The 19,622-nt window shown below is 35.5% G+C and overlaps 1 protein-coding gene across 12 annotated transcripts in view; it reads right to left on the reverse strand.

Moving 5' to 3' along the window:
* Window positions 1-515: 515 nt before the first annotated feature.
* The window catches only part of LOC120515784 (focal adhesion kinase 1), a 191,645-nt gene continuing 172,538 nt past the window's right edge, over window positions 516-19,622 (reverse strand). For 7 of the 12 annotated variants that reach the window (XM_039737084.1, XM_039737087.1, XM_039737086.1 and 4 more), the window contains 5 exons: window positions 19,227-19,330; window positions 10,333-10,341; window positions 8,492-8,647; window positions 5,562-5,642; window positions 516-1,727 (listed from right to left, as the gene is read on the reverse strand). In XM_039737084.1, the coding sequence (XP_039593018.1) occupies window positions 1,515-1,727; window positions 5,562-5,642; window positions 8,492-8,647; window positions 10,333-10,341; window positions 19,227-19,330 (563 nt within the window). In that variant the 3' untranslated portion in view covers window positions 516-1,514. The remainder of the gene's footprint in view (window positions 1,728-5,561; window positions 5,643-8,491; window positions 8,648-10,332; window positions 10,342-19,226; window positions 19,331-19,622) is intronic. The other 5 variants (XM_039737094.1, XM_039737091.1, XM_039737092.1 and 2 more) reach the window with 1 other exon arrangement.

The following is a 19,622-nucleotide window of genomic DNA, read 5'->3' on the forward strand; positions in this document are numbered from 1 at the left end:
ACAATACAGATTAAGGCTGGACTATTAGTCAATTGTCTTCAAAACTTCATTAACAAGTTAACATTAGCATGTGGATTGTAAACTTATTACTTTTAGTTTTTACACACCTCATAGTAAGAGCACTTGCAAACAAAAGCACCAATGAAGTAAACATAGTAACCAAGAAGAACACATACCATGATTCTGTCTGTATCAGGCTAAGGCCCAGCACTTTTACAGTGTCATGTAAATAGCTAATAAAACAAAGTAATAAAATAAACCAGAAATCACAAGGTGGAACTGAAAAATTATGTGGCAAGTTCAATCAAATAATATTTTGAAGAATGTACCAGTTAATTAATGGCAATTACTTACCAGATGTGTCAACAGACTGTCTTGCACTTTTTTTGGTAAATAAAATCCCCGGTTACACATTATAAACAGTTGATTTGTCATTCACATAGGTATATACTCCAGGTATTTCACATTCACAATGTGTAAAAACAAATGGAAGGAAATCACCATAAAGCATGCCATTACTGAGAACACCTTTAATAGGTCAATGAACTGTACAGGTCATTATATTCTTCCTGAGAATAATTTAAACCCAATAGGGAGTTTTAATGAACAGATGATATACACTGTGATAAAATTAAAAACAAAAATACTAAAGGTATCTGTGTGTAAAAAAGCTCTAGGACAAGAAACCGAGAAAATGTCAGGGAAAACCGACAGAAACAACTGAATTAGTAAACTGTTTAGAATATCTGACATGGCTTTAGTCTCTTGAAATAATATATAACAAGACAGTTCCAGATAGTGTGAAAAGGTTGCAGATGATTTCTTGGCTCATTTTTAAAAAGTAAAATTCTCCACAGAAATGTGATTCCACCATTACGGGATATAATGGTAAATTTTTTTTAAACAAACTTGGTTATTTGCTCCAGATGTGTCACACTCCATACTTTATCCTTTAAAAAGGAAAATGTTTTGTCCGGTCCTTCCAGCTGCAGAACACCAGTATCAGTGTATAGTAGCTGTGCAAAAAACACAGCATGAGCGCAAAAAAAAAAAAAAAAAGAAATAAAAAGTGTCTTATATATGTATCACAATTTCCCCAAATTTTTAGTGCTGCAACAAAATGGTGCTGCTGTTGAAGTATTCAATCTTTGTTTCTGACAAAGCCACTAAAACAACGCCTTTTCCTTTTGTAGCAAGACTACAATTAGCACATACAACAAGTGCAGTCAAGAAACACATACTGTATAAAAAAAGATGTCCTCAAGGATCTTAGACTCACTGGAGATCTTGGAAATTAATTTTAATTTCAGAAATCAGTGTCATACTAGTTTAATCCTTTTCCAAGAGTCTGATGCTCACTTTCAGGGTAAAGTGTTTGGGCTATTCATGATGGGAGAAAAATGTATGGGGCTTTTGAAATTACCATCCATTCTTCAGGACTGACCATAACTGAAACTGACAGCCCAAACATATGCTTAGAGACTGATGGTCATTTAAAACCAGTTTGTCAGAAACTAATGCGGTCTTGCTTGGCCAATCATTTTTAGTCTGGCCTGGTCAATGACATCCAGAAGGTTCTTGGCATCCACTGCTAATGCATGTGCAGCAGTTAGCATCTGCTTCTTGTACTCTTGCTGGAGGCTGGTCATGACGTACTGCTGTGCCAATTTCATTTTATTGATGAGCTCCGCAAGATCTGAATTGAGCAGCTTCTGTGCCATTTCAATCTGAAAGAAGAAGAGTTGCACTTCAACACACACAGTTATTATGCATTAAATTGACCATATTATCAAGTATAGTGCATTTACGTAGATGTACATTTTGACTCCACAAATTTAATCGTAAAGAAAATGGCAAATTAGGACAAAACATTTAAACCACACTTCAAAAGCCATCAAGACTGTGGTAGAAAGCACAGGGAGTATAAAATGTATTTTTTTGGATAAGCCCTCTGTGTGTTTCAAATCATTCAAAGCATATCAAGAGTTGTACACACTTAAGACACATAAATTTAGAATTTGCAGAGATGAAATTAAGATCAGTTTTTAAACTTTTTTGTACAATATACACAAAATAGGAAGAAAATATCTAGCTTAATGTTGAGTTACAAACTGGCTCCCCAACTCACCTACTCCCAATACAATAAGGACATACAGTATGATCTCAATATGTTGTTTTTTTAATGATAAACAGTTTTAAAAATATAGTAGTTTATTCTATTTTTAAGATGATTCTGTGTAAAACCATTAAGTCTAATCCACTTTGGACAGACATAAGATAATCACAACCACTTTCACTCCAAATTCTTGGGAACTTTAAAAGGACACTGCTTACAGATGCATTATACAATATACAATATGTTTTGAAATAGTCTTTGTAATTTTTAAATTTCAGCTTTGCATGCAGGAGGAACATCTGAAGGAAAGATGTTAAGAGATAACATAATAAAATTTGTAAGATTAGAATGAAATGTTAGGGTTATTCATTGGCACAGAGTAAAATAACTTTGCAGTAGCAGAATATAAATGCAGTAAATTAAAACAGAAAATAACTGAAATAAAACAGATCAAGACTGATTTTTTCCTAGAGGTGTAACAACATGCTGCTCCAGCACCACAGGACACAAGCAGTGAAGTTCTTTCTTTATTAAATACACCGAGTCAAAAAGCTCAAATTGCTAAGTGGGAAATCTCTTTGAAGGTAAGTAAATTACCTTACTTATATTAGTGAACAGAGTTATCCACCAGCATACCAAACAGTTCCTCAAAACAAGGATTTTTTTGAAAGACTGACAAAGACTGCATCTGAGTGTGGGACTGTGTACTGACCAGACAGTATTGTTGCCCATGTCTGAAGGGATTTTCTTGTTTTTGCAATGTGTCAGTTACTGGGATATTTAAGGTCATGTTACAGTCATTTTCCTGAGTGCATATCCTCTTGCTTTCCCTTAAACAATATGTCAGTTATTTTCATATTTTTAAGCTCTCAGAGAAACAAGATGTTTTAGGTATTGGAATACCTAGCCTTTCTGATGCCATTTATATAAGAACACTTGTAATGATGGTCAATATCTTGTAGGATAGGTGCTTCACAAGACAGTGGTCCTGTGGGAATCATACTACAAGAAAATTTGACTGAAAAAGAAACGTCCTCTGACTTTCAACTGTTTTTACTTTCAGTAAACTTAATGTGTAAATATTTGTATGAACACTAAAAGAGTCAACACCATAGGACATAAACTAAAAATGTTTCACAATGTGTCCCTGAATGAAGGGAGGCTCAAATTCAAAAGTACCAGTCAGTATCTGGTGTGGCCACCAGCTGCTTGAAGTACTGCAGTGCATCTCCTCCTCATGGACTGGACCAGATTTGTCAGTTCTTGCTGTGAGATGTTACCTCACTCTTCCACCAAGGTACCTGCAAGTTCCTGGACATTTCTGGTGGGAATGGCCCTAGCCCTCACCCTGCGATCCAACAGGTCCCAGACGTGCTGAATGGGATTGATATCCGGGCTCTTCCACTGCAAGGGTGATCAGCTGTCCATTCTGTCTCCCTGTAGCGCTGTCTTAGGCGTCTCACAGTGCGGACATGGCAATTTATTGCCCTAGCCACATCAGCAGTCCTCATGCCTCCCAGCAGCATGCCTAATGCACGTTCACGCAGATGAGCAGGGACCCTGGGCATCTTTCTTTGGGTGTTTTTCACAGTCGGTAGACAAGTCTTAGTGTCCTGCGTTTTTAGAACTGTGACCTTAAATGCCTACTTTCTGTAAGCTGTTAAGGTCTTAACGACCATTCCACAGGTGCATGTTAATTAATCGATTATGGTTAATTGAACATGCATGGAAAACATTGTTTAAACCCTTTACAATGAAGATCTGTAAAGTTATTTGGATTTTTAAAACATTATTGTTGAAATACACAGTCCTGAAAAAGAGACATTTCTTTTTTTGCTGAGTATATAAGTAACACCTGCACTGATTTTTCTTTTTGGAAGTGTCTTTCCATTGGACTTTATAAATTTTTTTTTTTTTGCAAGACATTTGTTTGTAAAATAGTATGGACACTGCTGGAATAAAACAGATTCCTGTTTTGAATAGTCTTTTTCAGTTTGAGTCTCTTTTACTCCATCCCCTGGTTGCTTGGTCTCGTCTACTGACTCTCCAAGCACTGGCATGAGAAGTGAAGCTTACATAGATACGAGGGATATCCAGAAAAAAAATTTTCAACAACAGCTGTTAAAAATCGAAAAATGAATACATTTCAACCAAATTTACAGGGTATGTTCCAAAAAATGTGTTTATTTCTCAACATAATCGGCGTGAACTTCGATGCACTTCTTCAGCCTGGGCACCAGCTTTTTTTTACACAAGCAGGTCCTGAGTCACATGAGCGGTATGGGGTCTGGCATTGTCGTGAAGGAGGGACACACCATGAGTCAGCATTCCCCTCCTTTTGTCTTTAATCTTTTTTTTCAATTTTTTTAGGGTCTCACAATATGTTTCAGCATTGATGGTGGTCCCTTTGGCCATGAAATCCACCAACAAAACCCCTTTTCTGTCTCAAAAGACAGATGCCATAATCTTCCACTCTGAAAACTGAACTTTGAATTTTTTGGCTGATGGGGAATGGCGCCATTGTTGGGACTGCCTTTTGGACTCAGGAGTATAGTGACATACCCAAGTTTCGTCTCCAGTCACAATAGTCAGGGAACGCCTCACCCTCGATTTCATAACACTGAAGAAATTCACGTGCAGCCAAAACGCGATTTTGGCGATGTTCTGGAGTCAACATTTTTGGCACCCATCTTGCACTCAGCTTCCTGTAAGTTTTTCTGAGACAATTTCACCCATGAGTCTTTGTGAGATGTGTGGGAACATTTCATGAAGGGTGTCAATCGTCACACGACGATCACTGCGAATTTTTTCATCAACTTACTGCAGAAGCTCTTCTGAAACGAGAGACGGCCTCCCACTCCTTTCTTCGTCATGAGTGTCAGTGCGACCTTCTTTGAACTACCTAACCCACTTGTAAACATGCTGACGTGACATTACCTCAGGTCCATAAGTTTCCACAAGCTGACGATGGATCTCGGCTGCGGATTCGCGACGCAAAGTGAGGAACTTGATGACCGAATTAATCTCGCATCGGCGGTAGGTGGAGCAAACGGCCTCAGCAGAGGTTGAGGAACTCGTTTGTTGTGATGACATATCACAACTGACTGACGCGGTCCCTGGCTTATTTTGACCGTTAGGACCCCCCTACACGCAGTTATGCCAACCTTCGAAAAAAAAAAAATCCCTGCACCCTCCAGGGCACTTGTAACCTTTTTTTCTGGATATCCCTCGTAGATCTAGACCCTAGAAGGAGTATGCATAAATCTACAGATACAGTCTTGTATTGTGAATCTGTCAGTTGTATAAAAGCAAGGAAATGCAAACTAAGGCACTATGAAGAGCACTTTTTTTTTTTTTTTTAAACTTTCTGGTAAATAAACAGAATTGTTCATTACTACGGTAGAGTGCATTTTACTATATGACAAACACAAGTCTATTAATTTACCTCTCTGTGGGTGCTGGCTGGAAGCACAGGAATAGTTTCATCAACGGTTGCCAATAGTGTTCTTAAAGCCAATCCCACCTCCTGAAACAGTGTAAACACACAAACTTAACCCAACTCTATAAGCATAATTAATTCAATTATTAATCAGTTAAAGATTTTTGCAATAGATGCAATGTAACATACATAAAAACTCAAGAAATTAAGTTTGTTGGTATCATGATACATTGTCATTTTAATTCAAAATGTATTATGATTTTAGTGTTTGCATCGAAAACTTGTTTCTTTCATTTATTCTGCAAGTTTCTTAATGGAACATCTGCCTTCTTTCTAGAGACATATTTTACTTGGTGTTTAGGTGACTTGTAAACAAGTTTGATTAACACTAGAATTACCAGAGCCTACGAAAAAACTCGTAGATCCGTCCCACCTTAAATCGTTTCGCACCTCTCCATCAGCGTCTTTTGTTCTGTAAATGTGTCGATAAGCAGCCAGCAGCCTACTATCATATCCCCCATTGCCGCACATTTTTATCAGATCAAGTCTGTTTACCTGCGTGTCAGTTGCTTAGAGTTGTATAGAGTGAAGTCAAGCAAAATGACACCTTTTATAAATATTGTATCGTTATTTGGAACACATGCATTTCATGTGTGTTCCGTGTCTACAACGATCTATGTAAACACATCGTTAAAACAAACATTTTTCATGTTTTAGTAATAATTGACAAAATGTTGACATGAAATGTATAATATGTGAAGCCTGAATTCCAAATATCAAAATGCTTGTAACACTATATCAATTGGCCCATTTAAATGAGCTACTTATCAGATAATAGTGTGAAAAATGTACCTGTGATTTATAAAGATGTAATTTACAGAATCCAATAAACCTGCTGGAGAGATGAGTCCTCCTGATGCTAGTCATCTTATTGTTGAATGACCTCATCATACAACACTGTATGTACTTATTCAGATTTTATGATCCCACTCAGGTCCTAATTCTATTTGCGAGGCTCTATCTTTAAGATCATATCTTTAATGAAGAATCACTCATTATCTCCCAAGCTTTCTTAATTTTACTTTCACTGATCTCTAGTGCCTGTGAGCCTGACTGATACTTCCTTGTCAGACACTGAAATATGTTGTATGTAAATGGATATTTAGATTATTTTGGGTGAATACAATCTGCAACTCACTGAGACACTGTTGTGATTACAACGATAATGCAATAAACATTGTCTGAATATCTCCTGGCCACACTAGAACCAGCTGAGGTTTAGTGCCAAAATCTGGTGGCATACACTCTAATTTCTCTATAATCCTTTAACACTAGAATTACAAAAGTCTACGAAAAAACAAATAATTAAAGCCCACCTCAAATCCCTTCGCACCTCTCCGTCAGTGTCTTTTGTCTTGTAATTGTCTCGATCAACACAAGCAGTCTAATATCCCATCCCCCCACCGCCGCATTAAGGGCAAAAGGTTCTCCCGGCTCATGCCTTGATTATCTGGGAGTGAGGTACCTAGAGTTGTACTGGGTAAATAATATATCGTTATTTGGAACACATGCATTTCATGTGTGTTCCGTGCCTACAAAGATCAATGTGAACACAACGTTAAAACAGAAACGTTTTTCATGTTTTAGTAATAAATGACAAAATGTAGACATGAAGTGCATAATGTGTGAAGCCTAAAGTTTTCTGTGGTACAGCAGTAACAACTGCTGACTTGTAATCAAGACGTCGCCAGATTGATGCTGTCTGCCTCACAAATTTACAGCATCAGATCTGAGGGGGTGGGGGGTTGTATCGTGATCGTGACTAAGAGAATAAAAGTGGAAAAAAATGCAACTTTTTCAAGTGCTAAAAATTTACAGCGGCTGTTACACATACAAATCAAATGTATGTTTTATTGTATAATATTAACAATAAGAGCAGCTCACTACTCAAAACGGTAAATTTGCGAGACAGCCAGGATCGATCTAGCAAGTTCTTGATTACAAGTCAGCAGTTATTACCGCTGCACCACAGAAGCTATCGTATTATACATGTACCTTTTGTGAAAGGGTTTATTTCATATTTGGACTTCAGGCTTCACACATTATACACTTCCTGTTTACATTTTGTCATTTATTACTAATACATGAAAAATGGTTCTGTTTTAACAATGTGTTTCATAGATCTTGTTAGACACAGAACACAAATGAAGAAATGCATGTGTTCCAAATAATATATTATTTACTCTATACAACTCTAAGTACCTCACTCCCAGATAATCAAGGCTTGAGCTGGGAGAACTTTTTACCCTTTCTGCGGCGGTGGGGGGATGGGATATTAGGCTGCTTGTGTTGATCAAGACATTTACAAGACAAACTCGGAATTATGAGTTTTTTGTAGTCTTTGGTAATTCTAGTGTTAACTGAAAAGAGAGTTTAGACCACCAATTAATGTAAGCATACTGGATATATTTTGTTCTGTATAATACATCCAAAACCACTAGTGGCATATTAAAAAGAATTAACTGAAGTGAGCCTACATCCACAAAATGGAATGAATGTTAAAAATGACATTTAAAAAAAAGTTCTATCCTCTCAAATGTTAGACATAAAATGTCAAGCAATACCTCATCTCTTCTTGCTGTCTTTTCAACGTTACACTTAAGAGAATAAACAATATGGTTATTATTATATATTTAACACTTCTTATGGAGTGAAATAAAACTTTTGTAATGAAATTATTCATAAAAATGCTATTATGGGTTTGTGTGTAATTAATACGCATTACTTATGTAAATAACACTTGTATTAAGTAATTATTTTGATAATGCTTTCAGCATATTAAAACCATAAAACACAATTGCATAAAGCAGCTTGAGTGTAATTTCGATCACAGCAATTAAAAAACAATTACACAAATTAAACAAAACTAATTTTACCTTAACCATAGGAACATATTCTTCTGGGGGTGCAGGCTGGATTTTGCTTGACATTTCAATAACAGCCTTCACCAGTCCTGTCACATTTTCATAAACCTTGTCATTTGAACGGTCCAAATTAGCAGTTGGAGGAGGACTAATCTCTTGAGGCTGAATCTATATAACAGAAAAAATATTTATATACTTATTTATATTTAATATAATACCTTCTTACACAAACACTGAATATCAAAAGCCTACATATTCATATTGAAATTTCAGCTTTTGTTGGTTTTAAGGGAGAGTTTTCCTTACATTTAAAAAAATGTTGCCACAAACAATACTAAGGTAAAACACAAATTTATGCTTAAAACTTTATTAAAGTAAAAAAAAAAAAAAATCAGTTCTTGGTTGCATAAGTGTGCAGACCGGTATTAAGAGATGTTGTGAATGTGTTGAAGATTCACAAATTACACTCCAAATCACTGTAACACTTTAGGTACTGCAAAAATGCGTCAATTACTCATTCACTGTTATGTAACAAGACCTAATTATATTTACAAAACATCAGTAAAGTGGTTATTCTAAATCTCAGAAGTGTGCACATAATCAAAGATTGCCCAAGCCCTTGTTGAGTTAATGAGAAAAACAGTTTGTGTATACAGAATTGACTAACCCTGGATTAAAAAATAAAGCATATTCGAGCAAGGTTTACCAAGCTCGATTTCATAAATGCACTTCATGGAATACATCCATTTCATGATTTGCAACCAGAGTTAATTCAGAGACCCTACAGCTTTGAGTTGCATTACCTAGGCTTAAAAATGTTATCTTATAGTTGGTGCAAAACTGACAAAATTCATTAATTAAAACAACACAGGACCACACCTAAAGAAGGCAGTACACAGGAGATCACTTCATCCTTTAACTGAGTTTTAAGTCTTTTGCAAGAAATTTTGGAATGCAATTGCAAAATTCAAATGTGCCAAAGATGACAAATTGCTTTAATCAAAGCAAAAAAGTACTTCAACCAAGCATGAAAGTGTGCACATTTATACAACCAAAATATGAAACTTTTAAAAGTGTCCTAAAAATCACTTTTTTACTTGAATTTTGGTTATAAATAAATAGTGAAAATAGCATTTCACATAAACAAAACCTGAAATTCCAATAACTGCATATGCAACAGCAAACCTTTACTTATATGTGTGTATATATATATATATATATATATATATATATATATATATATATATATATATACACACACACACACTTTATATAAACAATATAAAAAAGTGTGTGTGTATTCTGTGTGTATGCATATACAGACACACACTAGACACACACACACACACACACATACACACATACATACATACATACACAGAATTTGATATCCTTCAATCAATCCCACATTACAGAAAAAAGAATTTACAGATAGGGAGTACAGCTTTTAGCCAATAGAAAACAATAGGGTAAGCGGCTGCTAAAAATAAGACCAATAAAAAGACAAGGACTGTAGAGTGGCATGAGTAGAATTTAATCATTATAGAATCATGACTAGAAACCCCTGCTCATAATTAGTCTTTTACTCACTCCCGTTTTTGTTGTGAACAAACCAATGCCATTTTGATTATTTAAGAAAGCCATGAAAAGAAAAATTATTTAAAAAAAAAACACAGTTGTGAACATGAATATGCTGGAACTAAAGACCACAAAAATTAAGACGTCATTGAAAAAGAGATGGTAAGATCAAATCTTTTTGAGTTAATAATAATGGCAATTATTGTGAAGTTAGCTGCAAAATAACAGAGAAAGAGAGAAGATAAACAAAAACAAACTAAAAACAATTTTCTTACCCTCCAAGGCTTTTGTCAAGCACAATGAGGTATAAAAATGCAGACAGGGGGAGAAAAATAGTAAAAATATTAATAGTGCAACAGGCAATCTTTTGCAAGCAAAATACATGCAAGTAAAGCAGCATAACACTAAGAATAAATGACCGTGCAAATGAATCCAGTTGATTTTCTTAATAAAATCCTAAACAGCAGCAGATGCAGGAAAAGCTATAGCTCTTAAAGATTTTAAATATAGGAAAGTGTACATCACAATATGATTTTTCAAATAAAGTTATTCTACAAAAATAATAAATGTATTAGTTCATGAATGTATACTTCAGTGCAGTGTATTGTGAGGTGGCTTAGGCAGGCATTGTGACCTAGGCTTGTTCAGTCTGGGCAAGACGCTCAGTATGTATTTATTTACATGTGAAGTACAAGCTGTTTAATCAACACCAATAAGTTCACTGGGATTCTTTTCACTATTTAATTTAAAAAAAAAACACTAAACTAAGGCAAGATAAAAAAAAAACCCACCAAACTAAGGCATCATTAAAGAATCATTAAATTAAGACTTTTGTAATTATTTGGTTAAGTACTTCCAAGACTCAGTTGCAAAAATGGTGTAACAGAGATTCACATTTAAAAACATCAATGATAACAGAACACAATTACATTTGTTAGTAGACTTCATTAAAAAATGCTTTTTAATAGTACATTACAATATCATTTAGTTAAAAAGGAAAGGTTTGTGGTGGCTATATAACTTTCATACACCAAGTCCAATTCAAGTGGTGTAAAATGGCATCGGTCAACATCCTATTGTTAGTTCTTGGTTTTAGAGGTTATGTGACTAGGTGCATTTCAATTTTTTAAAGACGCATCTGAAGAGGACTTAAAATCTCTGTTTAAGTCTCAAGGAAAAATTGTTGGCTACTTTGGACCATAATGAAGGGAAGGCCTGGAGTTTTGAAAATGAAAGTGTCCTGAGAAATATTGAATCACTATGATACTACAATGAAGTAGTGAAGTTGTATTTAGTGCAACTTAGTGTATGTTTTTTTTTTTTTAAACTTTTATGGGTAACCTACCTTAAGCAGCAGAAGATACATTGTGTTCCACAAGTGAGGCTTGTGCATACACACCTCACCCTTCAACATTTGATTATTTTGTATTTGGTGTAACCCCTCTCATTGGTAACTATGAAACAGTAAACTATATGTAATTGATGTCACACAGAATGTATCCTTGTTTTAATACAGATGAGGTTTTAAGTTTTCCAAAGCTTTTGAGATTTAGAAAATTCCAAAATTTGTACAGCACCCTGTATTCGAGATATCCCAACATAAAGGAACTGTGCTACTATATAAAAAAAAATAATAATCTCACGGTAATTAATTAGCTGGCAACTACTGATTAAAATAAAAAGAAACTGCTGGTGTTCTTAACAACTGGCAATGACCAGACAGCCCCAAAAAAACAATAAATTGGAAGCTAAAACACATTAAAGCATCTCAAAAGAAAAAGTTAGGTTGATGGTAAGAATGTCTTTTGTCTTCATGCAGGAATTTAATGCAATTTATATGCATTTGATTTGATAGAATTTGATTTGAAATGGACAAACTGAGTTAAATAATGTAGAGCTGGGTGGATGTGATGCCTTTGCTAACCTAAAATTGGAACAGAACAGATAAAATGGCAATACTCAAAATCCTTAAAGTAAGCGTGCCCAGAAACAATATGTGGCGTTATGTACAATGCTTGACAGATAGACAATACAAGAAATGCACAAAGTTTGACTTTGCTGTCCCATTACTTAAGGGGGGCAGGCAATATTATCAAGTCTTTGAGCGTACTACCAGTATTATGTTAATACTAAAGCAGTATCAAAACACACTATAAATAGTCTAGTACTATTGCACCTATAATGTACAATGTGTCAGCTTTAAATAATTTGATCAGCAAGCACAAGAGATGCCGTATGCTAGTTTCAAAGAAGATACACATGAAAAAATTCATGCAAAAGGAAACAAAACAAGTATAAGAAGAAAGAAATAGCATGCTCATACAAATGCATATTATAGAAATTCAAAACAAGGATATTTATCTAATCTCTTTAGAAATCTTTGTGGCATCTTGTAAACACAACAAAGCTCATTTGTATACATTTCTCTAAATATATAAAAAAAATCCTGGAATGGAAAGGCAAGGCGATGATACGTGATCTTCTCTGAAGTTCTCGGAAGACATTTAAAAGACCCGTGAGACAAAAAAGACTGGCCACAGAGCGTCTCGCGGGGACCATAAACATGAGACTTGGTGCCAAGAGATTGTCCCAGGTCTGTCTCGCGGGGACGTGAAACATAAGATTCTTGCAAGACACGCCCTTCTTATCAAATAAGAGCACGGACAGCCAGCAAAACATTCAGTTATGTAAAGTCATGTGGCACACACAGATTCTGTGCTCTCAGCAAAGAAGAAAGAGCAGCGCGGAGAAAAGAGACCCAAGGCATGATACATATGCCTAGAAAGGTACAGAACATGGAAGCAGTAAAATTCGGAAGTATTGCAGCGTCCCAGCCAAGATTCAGCCTTTTTTGTTTTAAGTGTCTGTTAAGTCCAATCGAGGGAGGCGAGACCCGTGGGAGGATGGATTGGGGACGGTGCTAGAAAGTTGTGTTTGGGGTTACGCAGTCGGCGATTGTTAAAGTAGAATTTTTGTGACACTTTGATACTGTAGCGACTGATGTAATAAAGATAAGTTAGTACAGATCGCTTTGACGCAAACAAAAGGAAATTAGTTTAAGTCAGATAATTTTAAAAACGGGGTTTAACTCACATGCATTTAATGGATACTTTGCAAAAAAAAATTATTAACTGCTGATCATGTGGATCGGTTTGTCTGTGCTGAAATTCCAAACAGAGAAACCTATCCTAAATTATGGTACAAAGTCATTAAACACAAGTCTCACAGACCTCATTTAAAAAATTCAGCATATTGGGACATGAAAGATTTCAAATATTGTTTTTAAAAGTGAAACTAATAAAATAGCAACAATTCAACGAAAAAAAAATCTTACAAGTGTGTATGCAGAAAACCAAACATGGCGGTTGGCGATTGTAGCGAGCAGGGGGGCGAAGCCCCCTAGTTTGAATTCAAAATAAACCTTGACTTATATTTGTGGCGTGTATTATTATTTCTTGTTGCACACACTATTACTGCAAACCAGTTTTAGGTGGCAGATTCAAGTTTGCTAAATAAAGACAGTGAGAAGGTGTAACATTTTATAAAAGCCTAAAATACTTTGTTTATAGTGATTAAAATAAACGGATAACATGAAAGACCTGGTGGCTTTTAACTACTCTTGGCAGGCTAATAAATGGTCCTTAACAACAAAATATTTTGAAATAAAAAGTAATGTGGTATCACACCCAGTATCAAAAACTGAACTGAACTACAGGATTTTCTTGAGTCTTTAACCAGAGAAACTGCAGGGAATGTAATGAAAATAATAAAAAAAATAAGAAATGCATTGTGAATTTATTGCATCTAAAAAGAGCTGTAAGAAAAACAAATTCTGACCATTTTTTTCTTTCCAAAATGCAATATAACTAGATCACAAAAGTGGATTCTTAAGATATATCAGATCTCAATATGAAGTTGGATATCTATACAAATAACGACAGGGCAATGTCTTAGGAACAAAAGGATGCCAAGTCTCTTAATGGAATTAAAAGTTTTCTGCCTACAGAGGGCTCAATTGTGTAGACACCCTAAAATCAGAGTGAAATGAAGATGTGGCAGGCTAGTCCATTTTTTCAAAAACTTAATTTCTGCTACTCAAAATGCTTTTCAGTATCTTGTGTGGCCCCACGAGCTTGTATGCATGCTTGACAACGTCGGGCATGCTCCTAATGAGACGACGGATGGTGTCTTGTGGCATTTCCTCCCAGATCTGTATGAGGGCATCCCTGAGCTGTTGTACAGTCTGAGGAGCAACCTGGCGGCACCTAATGGACCGAAACATAATGTCCCACAGATGTTCTATTGGGTTTAAGTCAGGGGATCGTGAAGGCCATTCAATTGTTTCAATTCCTTCATCCTCCAGGTACTGCCTGCATACTCTTGCCACATGAGGCTGGGCATTGTCGTGCATTAGGAGGAAACCAGGACCTACTGCACCAGCGTAGGGTCCGACAATGGGTCCAAGGATTTCATCCTGAAACCTAATGGCAGTCAAGATGCCTTTGTCTAGCCTGTAGAGGTCTGTGAGTCGCTCCATGGATATGCCTCCAAGATCATCACTGACCCACCACCAAACCAGTCATGCTAAACGATGTTACAGGCAGCATAATATTCTCCACGGCTTCTCCTGACCCTTTCATGTCTTTCACATATACTCAGGGTGAACCTGCTCTCATCTGTGAAAAGCACAGGACGCCAGTGGTGGACCTGACAATTCTGGTATTCTATGGCAAATGCCAATTGAGCTCCCGGTGCTGTGCAGTGAGCACAGGGCGCAGTAGACATTTGGGCCCTCAGGCAACCCTCATGAAGTCTGTTTCTGATTGTTTGGTCAGAGACATTCACACCAGTGGCCTGCTGGAGGTCATTTTGTAGGGCTCTGGCAGTGCTCATCCTGTTCCTCCTTGCCCAAAGGAGCAGATACTGGTCCTGCTGATGGGTTATGGACCTTCTAAGGCCCTTTCCGGCTCTCCTAGAGTACCTGCTTGTCTCCTAGAATCTCCTCCATGCCCTTGAGACTGTGCAGGGAGACACAGCAAACCTTCTGGCAATGACATGTATTGATGTGCCATCCTGGAGAAGTTGGACTACCTGTGCAACCTCTGTAGGGTCCAGGTATCGCCTCATGCTACCAGTAGTGACACTGACTGTAGCCAAATGCAAAATTAGTGAAGAAACAGTCAGAAAAGATAAGGAGGGAAAAATGTCAGTGGCCTCCACCTGTTAAACCATTCCTGTTTTGGGGGTCATCTCATTGTTGCCCCTCTAGTGCATCTGTTGTTAATTTCATTAACACCACAGCAGCTGAAACTGATTAACAACCCCCTCTGCTACTTAACTGACCAGATTAATATCCCATAAGTTTCATTGACTTTATGCTATACTCTGATTAAAAAGTGTTCCTTTAATTCTTTTGAGCAGTATATATATATATATAATCATCACTGTCTTGACTCATTTCAAAGCAAAAATGACAACAGCATTGCTGTCTATATTTAAACTTTCCATGACAGCTTCTTCACTAGTCAATTTTAATGCAAATTTAAAACCAATTACAACTGATTTTGTGAGCAAAATACAACTTTAAATATTGAGGTAAAGACATCTTCATTGTTTGTCTAAATAGTTGCTCCTTTTTAGAATATATATATCCTATTCAACAACCAATCTCATAGCTATCTGCAAATTTGCATTTGTGACTTATGCTAAACTTAAAACTACTTGTGTAAAAAACCCTCAATCAGAATATTCTTATTAAACGAGTACCAGAATATTTAGAATAGAAAAATCCAAATGAAGGATTTATTTTAGGTATACGGTGTATGAAAACTTCTTTTAATTTTTGCAGGTTTAAATATAGTAAATCTATTTGGATGACACAGCACGTTTTGAACTAGTTAGATATTGTATTATGCACAAATGATGTGCACAAAATACAGTAAATTCTTGCTCAAACACATTTTCCAGGCCACATCTTCCATCAACTTGTATTTATACACAGCAGTTGGAATGACTCATTCCAAAAGTCTGAATCTACATTTTATATGGAGAATTTCAAAACAAATACTTTCTTGTGAAGGACAACACTGTCATGAAATGCATGATTTTGTGAATTTTGTTGCACAAGTGGACCGCTGTTCACAGATCCAGTATCTAGGATTTTAATTTTATGGCTGGGCTTTGTTCTTTATGTCTGTGTTGGTTTACCTTCCTACACATACCTGTTGGTTAGGTTACTCACCTACTCAGAAGCTTTGTGTGAATGTAAGTGTATGCCCAATGATGGACTGCAATATTGTGCAGAGCTGGTTTTTGATTTGCTCAGATGCTGCAAGAAAAGGGTTAGGTCCTCTGTGACCCATTTGAAAATATCTCATTTTCAACTTCCTTGCACCAGAGTTTTGCTCAAAAATACTACTTAACCCAATTCAGTGCAAATGTAGCATTCTTTGATCTTATCATAGTATTGTGCTAATACTAGTATTTTGCAAGACTGGTTTTTAGATTAAGTAATAAGAAAGGGTTCTTTACCCATTTTTATAATCATGTCCACAAAACTGAATTATTTCTTTATGTGTATCTTACATAAGTTTTTACATGAGCATAAAATTAACAAATATAACATTTTAGGTTACTGAAAACTTAAAACCCTAAAATGTGATTGAAAAAGGAAAAATAAAGGATTTGATATTTTATTTTACATTTCAATATTCTTATTGTATACTAATGTAGAGTACTACTTTGGAAATTTAGATCAAATTCCAATTTAATAGCTATGTTGAGTTTACACATTATCTCTGCATCTCTAAAGGGGAATATCCTTATTGTACATATTTTGCTTTTCTTTGCACATCCTGAAAATTTTTTTGGGTCAATTTAGTAATATGGAATTCCATGAAAGTATATGATCATGTATGCCAAATAAATGTTTAGTTTACAGTTGACCTTTATGTAAAGTAGGTAGTCATTGTTCTTACTATATTTTAAAGCAGACTCTAAATTTAACTCTAAACTTCAACAGAAGACAGAAAATCCAGCCAGAACAAAACTTACAGTGATTGGTTTTCTAAAAGACCAACAAAGCACTTCAGGTCATATGGAACATCAAGTTGATGATGATTGCATTGTTTAACAATAATGGACTTGATAATAAAGAGTTTCTGAGTAAACAAACGGTTACTCAGCAACATTACCCTAAACTACTTGGGCATCTGTAGGAAAGCATCAGGAAGAGAAAAAAAAAAAACAAACAAACAAAAAAAAAAACGTCTGGAGCAGTAGTACATAAGAAGCTGCATTTTGCAACATGACAGTGCACCTGCATACATGTGTTGTTGCTGCTTTGCACCCTCGTAATTTGCCAGATCTCATTCCCTGTGACTTTTTTCATCTCAAAATTAAAAGTGAGAATGAAGGATTTGCTACAATGAAAGAAATTTTTGTTTTTTTTGGTTTTGGTTTTGTGGTGGGTGGAAACTGCCAGAGGCACTAAACATGTTAAAAAAGTACAAAGAATGTTTCCAGGAAAATAAGAAGTGCTGGGATAACTGTACTGCATCTCAAGGGGTATATTTTGATGGTGACTAAAATGGAATTGCTGTGAGTTGTACAATAAATGTGGTTTTTTTTTATAATAAACTTTTTTTTAATAAAACAATTCAAGGCATTTTTGGGTCCTTCCTTGTACCTTAAACAATTAATAAATTTATTACAACAATGTTTTGGTGTAACATAATGTGGCTGGAAAATGAATGGCTGAACAGACTGAAACCACTTAACCAAATTCTAGAAAATGGATAGTTAATGCCAAATCTGGTAGTAGTAATTACAAGGAAGGAAGGAAGGAACTTTCATTGGAATATCAGAGTATAATGCATCGTTCCTTGTACTGTACAAGTATATTTAATTTTAAAGGCATCACAACCAGGAACAAAGCTAGGCAGCTAACAATGTTACCTGCTGTAATAAAGGGTATTAATATTTGTGCAAAATTTCCTAAGAAGATGAAGACGTTATTGGTATCACATCACCTCTGTAAGTCTTTTCCACACTGATTCTAAATTTACATTTATATTGATGACTAGGTTTGCTGTGGAATGTTGCTTCTCATCTGAATAATTACAAAACATCTGTGGCTGGTTTAGACAGAATGACTTTAACCAGACATCCCATATTTTCCAAGGCATCCCCTGTTTAGGTATTCCTAATTCATATCCAGCTAAAACAATAAAATCACATTTTTAAATTCTGCTATTGTAAATTACAGCACAACTGCCAGTAATGCTGCAGGTGAAATAACTGACTGGTTTGACTGAATCCCGATTCCTGAAGCCTTTGCATGTTTACCTGAACTATATGACAACAAGGTTCTTTACACCTAACATGTATACTATGGTTTGAATGTCCACTTCTGTTTCATCACACTTTATTGCATATTAACAATAATTCCAACCAATGAAAGAAAATGAAGAAAAAAAATGCTGTAGCACAGGTAATAATATACTGTATTGTCTATATTAAAGGCTAGCAGGTTCACACCTACTAGGAGAATTTTGCACAGTCTCTTAAATATGTAATAACTTCTGGGTACTATGAAGTACAAAAGTTTTAATATTATACTCTGAAATTATGAAAATTGAAGTCAGTCTCAAAATTTTCAAGTGCACTACATGGGAAAACATTTTAGTAAAAGTTCTGAAAAACAAATGGTTCAAACTTGCATTCACAGGTAGACATACCAGGGCACCACCACCTTTACTTCTGAGAATATTTGAAACAAAAACCTCAGGGACTACTTAAAGTTTAACTCAAATACTTGGTTGGAAAAAAAAAATAACTTGAAAAACAGTATTTCCAAAAGTGACATACCTTTTTCCAAAACCCACAGTGATAACTTCATTATATGCCTAACACAACTTGTGTCACAATCTTCCCTTTAGGGCTGATAGTTAGTCATGAACACTTTAATATTTAGACTTATACCATGGAAGCAAAATCTAATAGTTAAAAGGCATATACTGATTAAATGGATAGCAAAGAGAGCACTTTAAATAGTGAGTAAAGCACTATATAAATGTAAAGAATTATTATTATTAATTATGACAATAAAAGACATATACTATTAAAACTGATTGCATTTATGAAAATGAAAAATTAGTATTAACAATACCTTTACTCCTTCATTGTAGCAGTCTACAGGATTCAAGCTTGCAAGGCTACCAAGATGACTGGGGGCACCAGGACGTGGAGGTTTTTTCGGGGGTGCAACATGTTCTGGAAAAATAAGTAATGTTAAAGAACACTATACAATGTATTGTATATATTGCTTTTTGCAATACTACTAATTACTGTACCTAACTTGTGTCATGCTTGTATGTATGCTTTACATAAAATATTAATTTTGTTTTTGGGCACCATCTTTTTGCATAGGGAATCAGAAAATCTGGACGAGAATTATTAGTTTACTGAATGTTTCAACAAAAATGCAACAAGGTTTAACATTCTATACTAATAAAATTATGATTTTGGCCATTTATTGTTTACAGGTCCCAGCAAAACATTTTGA

This window comes from Polypterus senegalus, chromosome 15 (assembly GCF_016835505.1).
Source record: "Polypterus senegalus isolate Bchr_013 chromosome 15, ASM1683550v1, whole genome shotgun sequence".
Taxonomy (NCBI): domain Eukaryota; kingdom Metazoa; phylum Chordata; class Cladistia; order Polypteriformes; family Polypteridae; genus Polypterus; species Polypterus senegalus.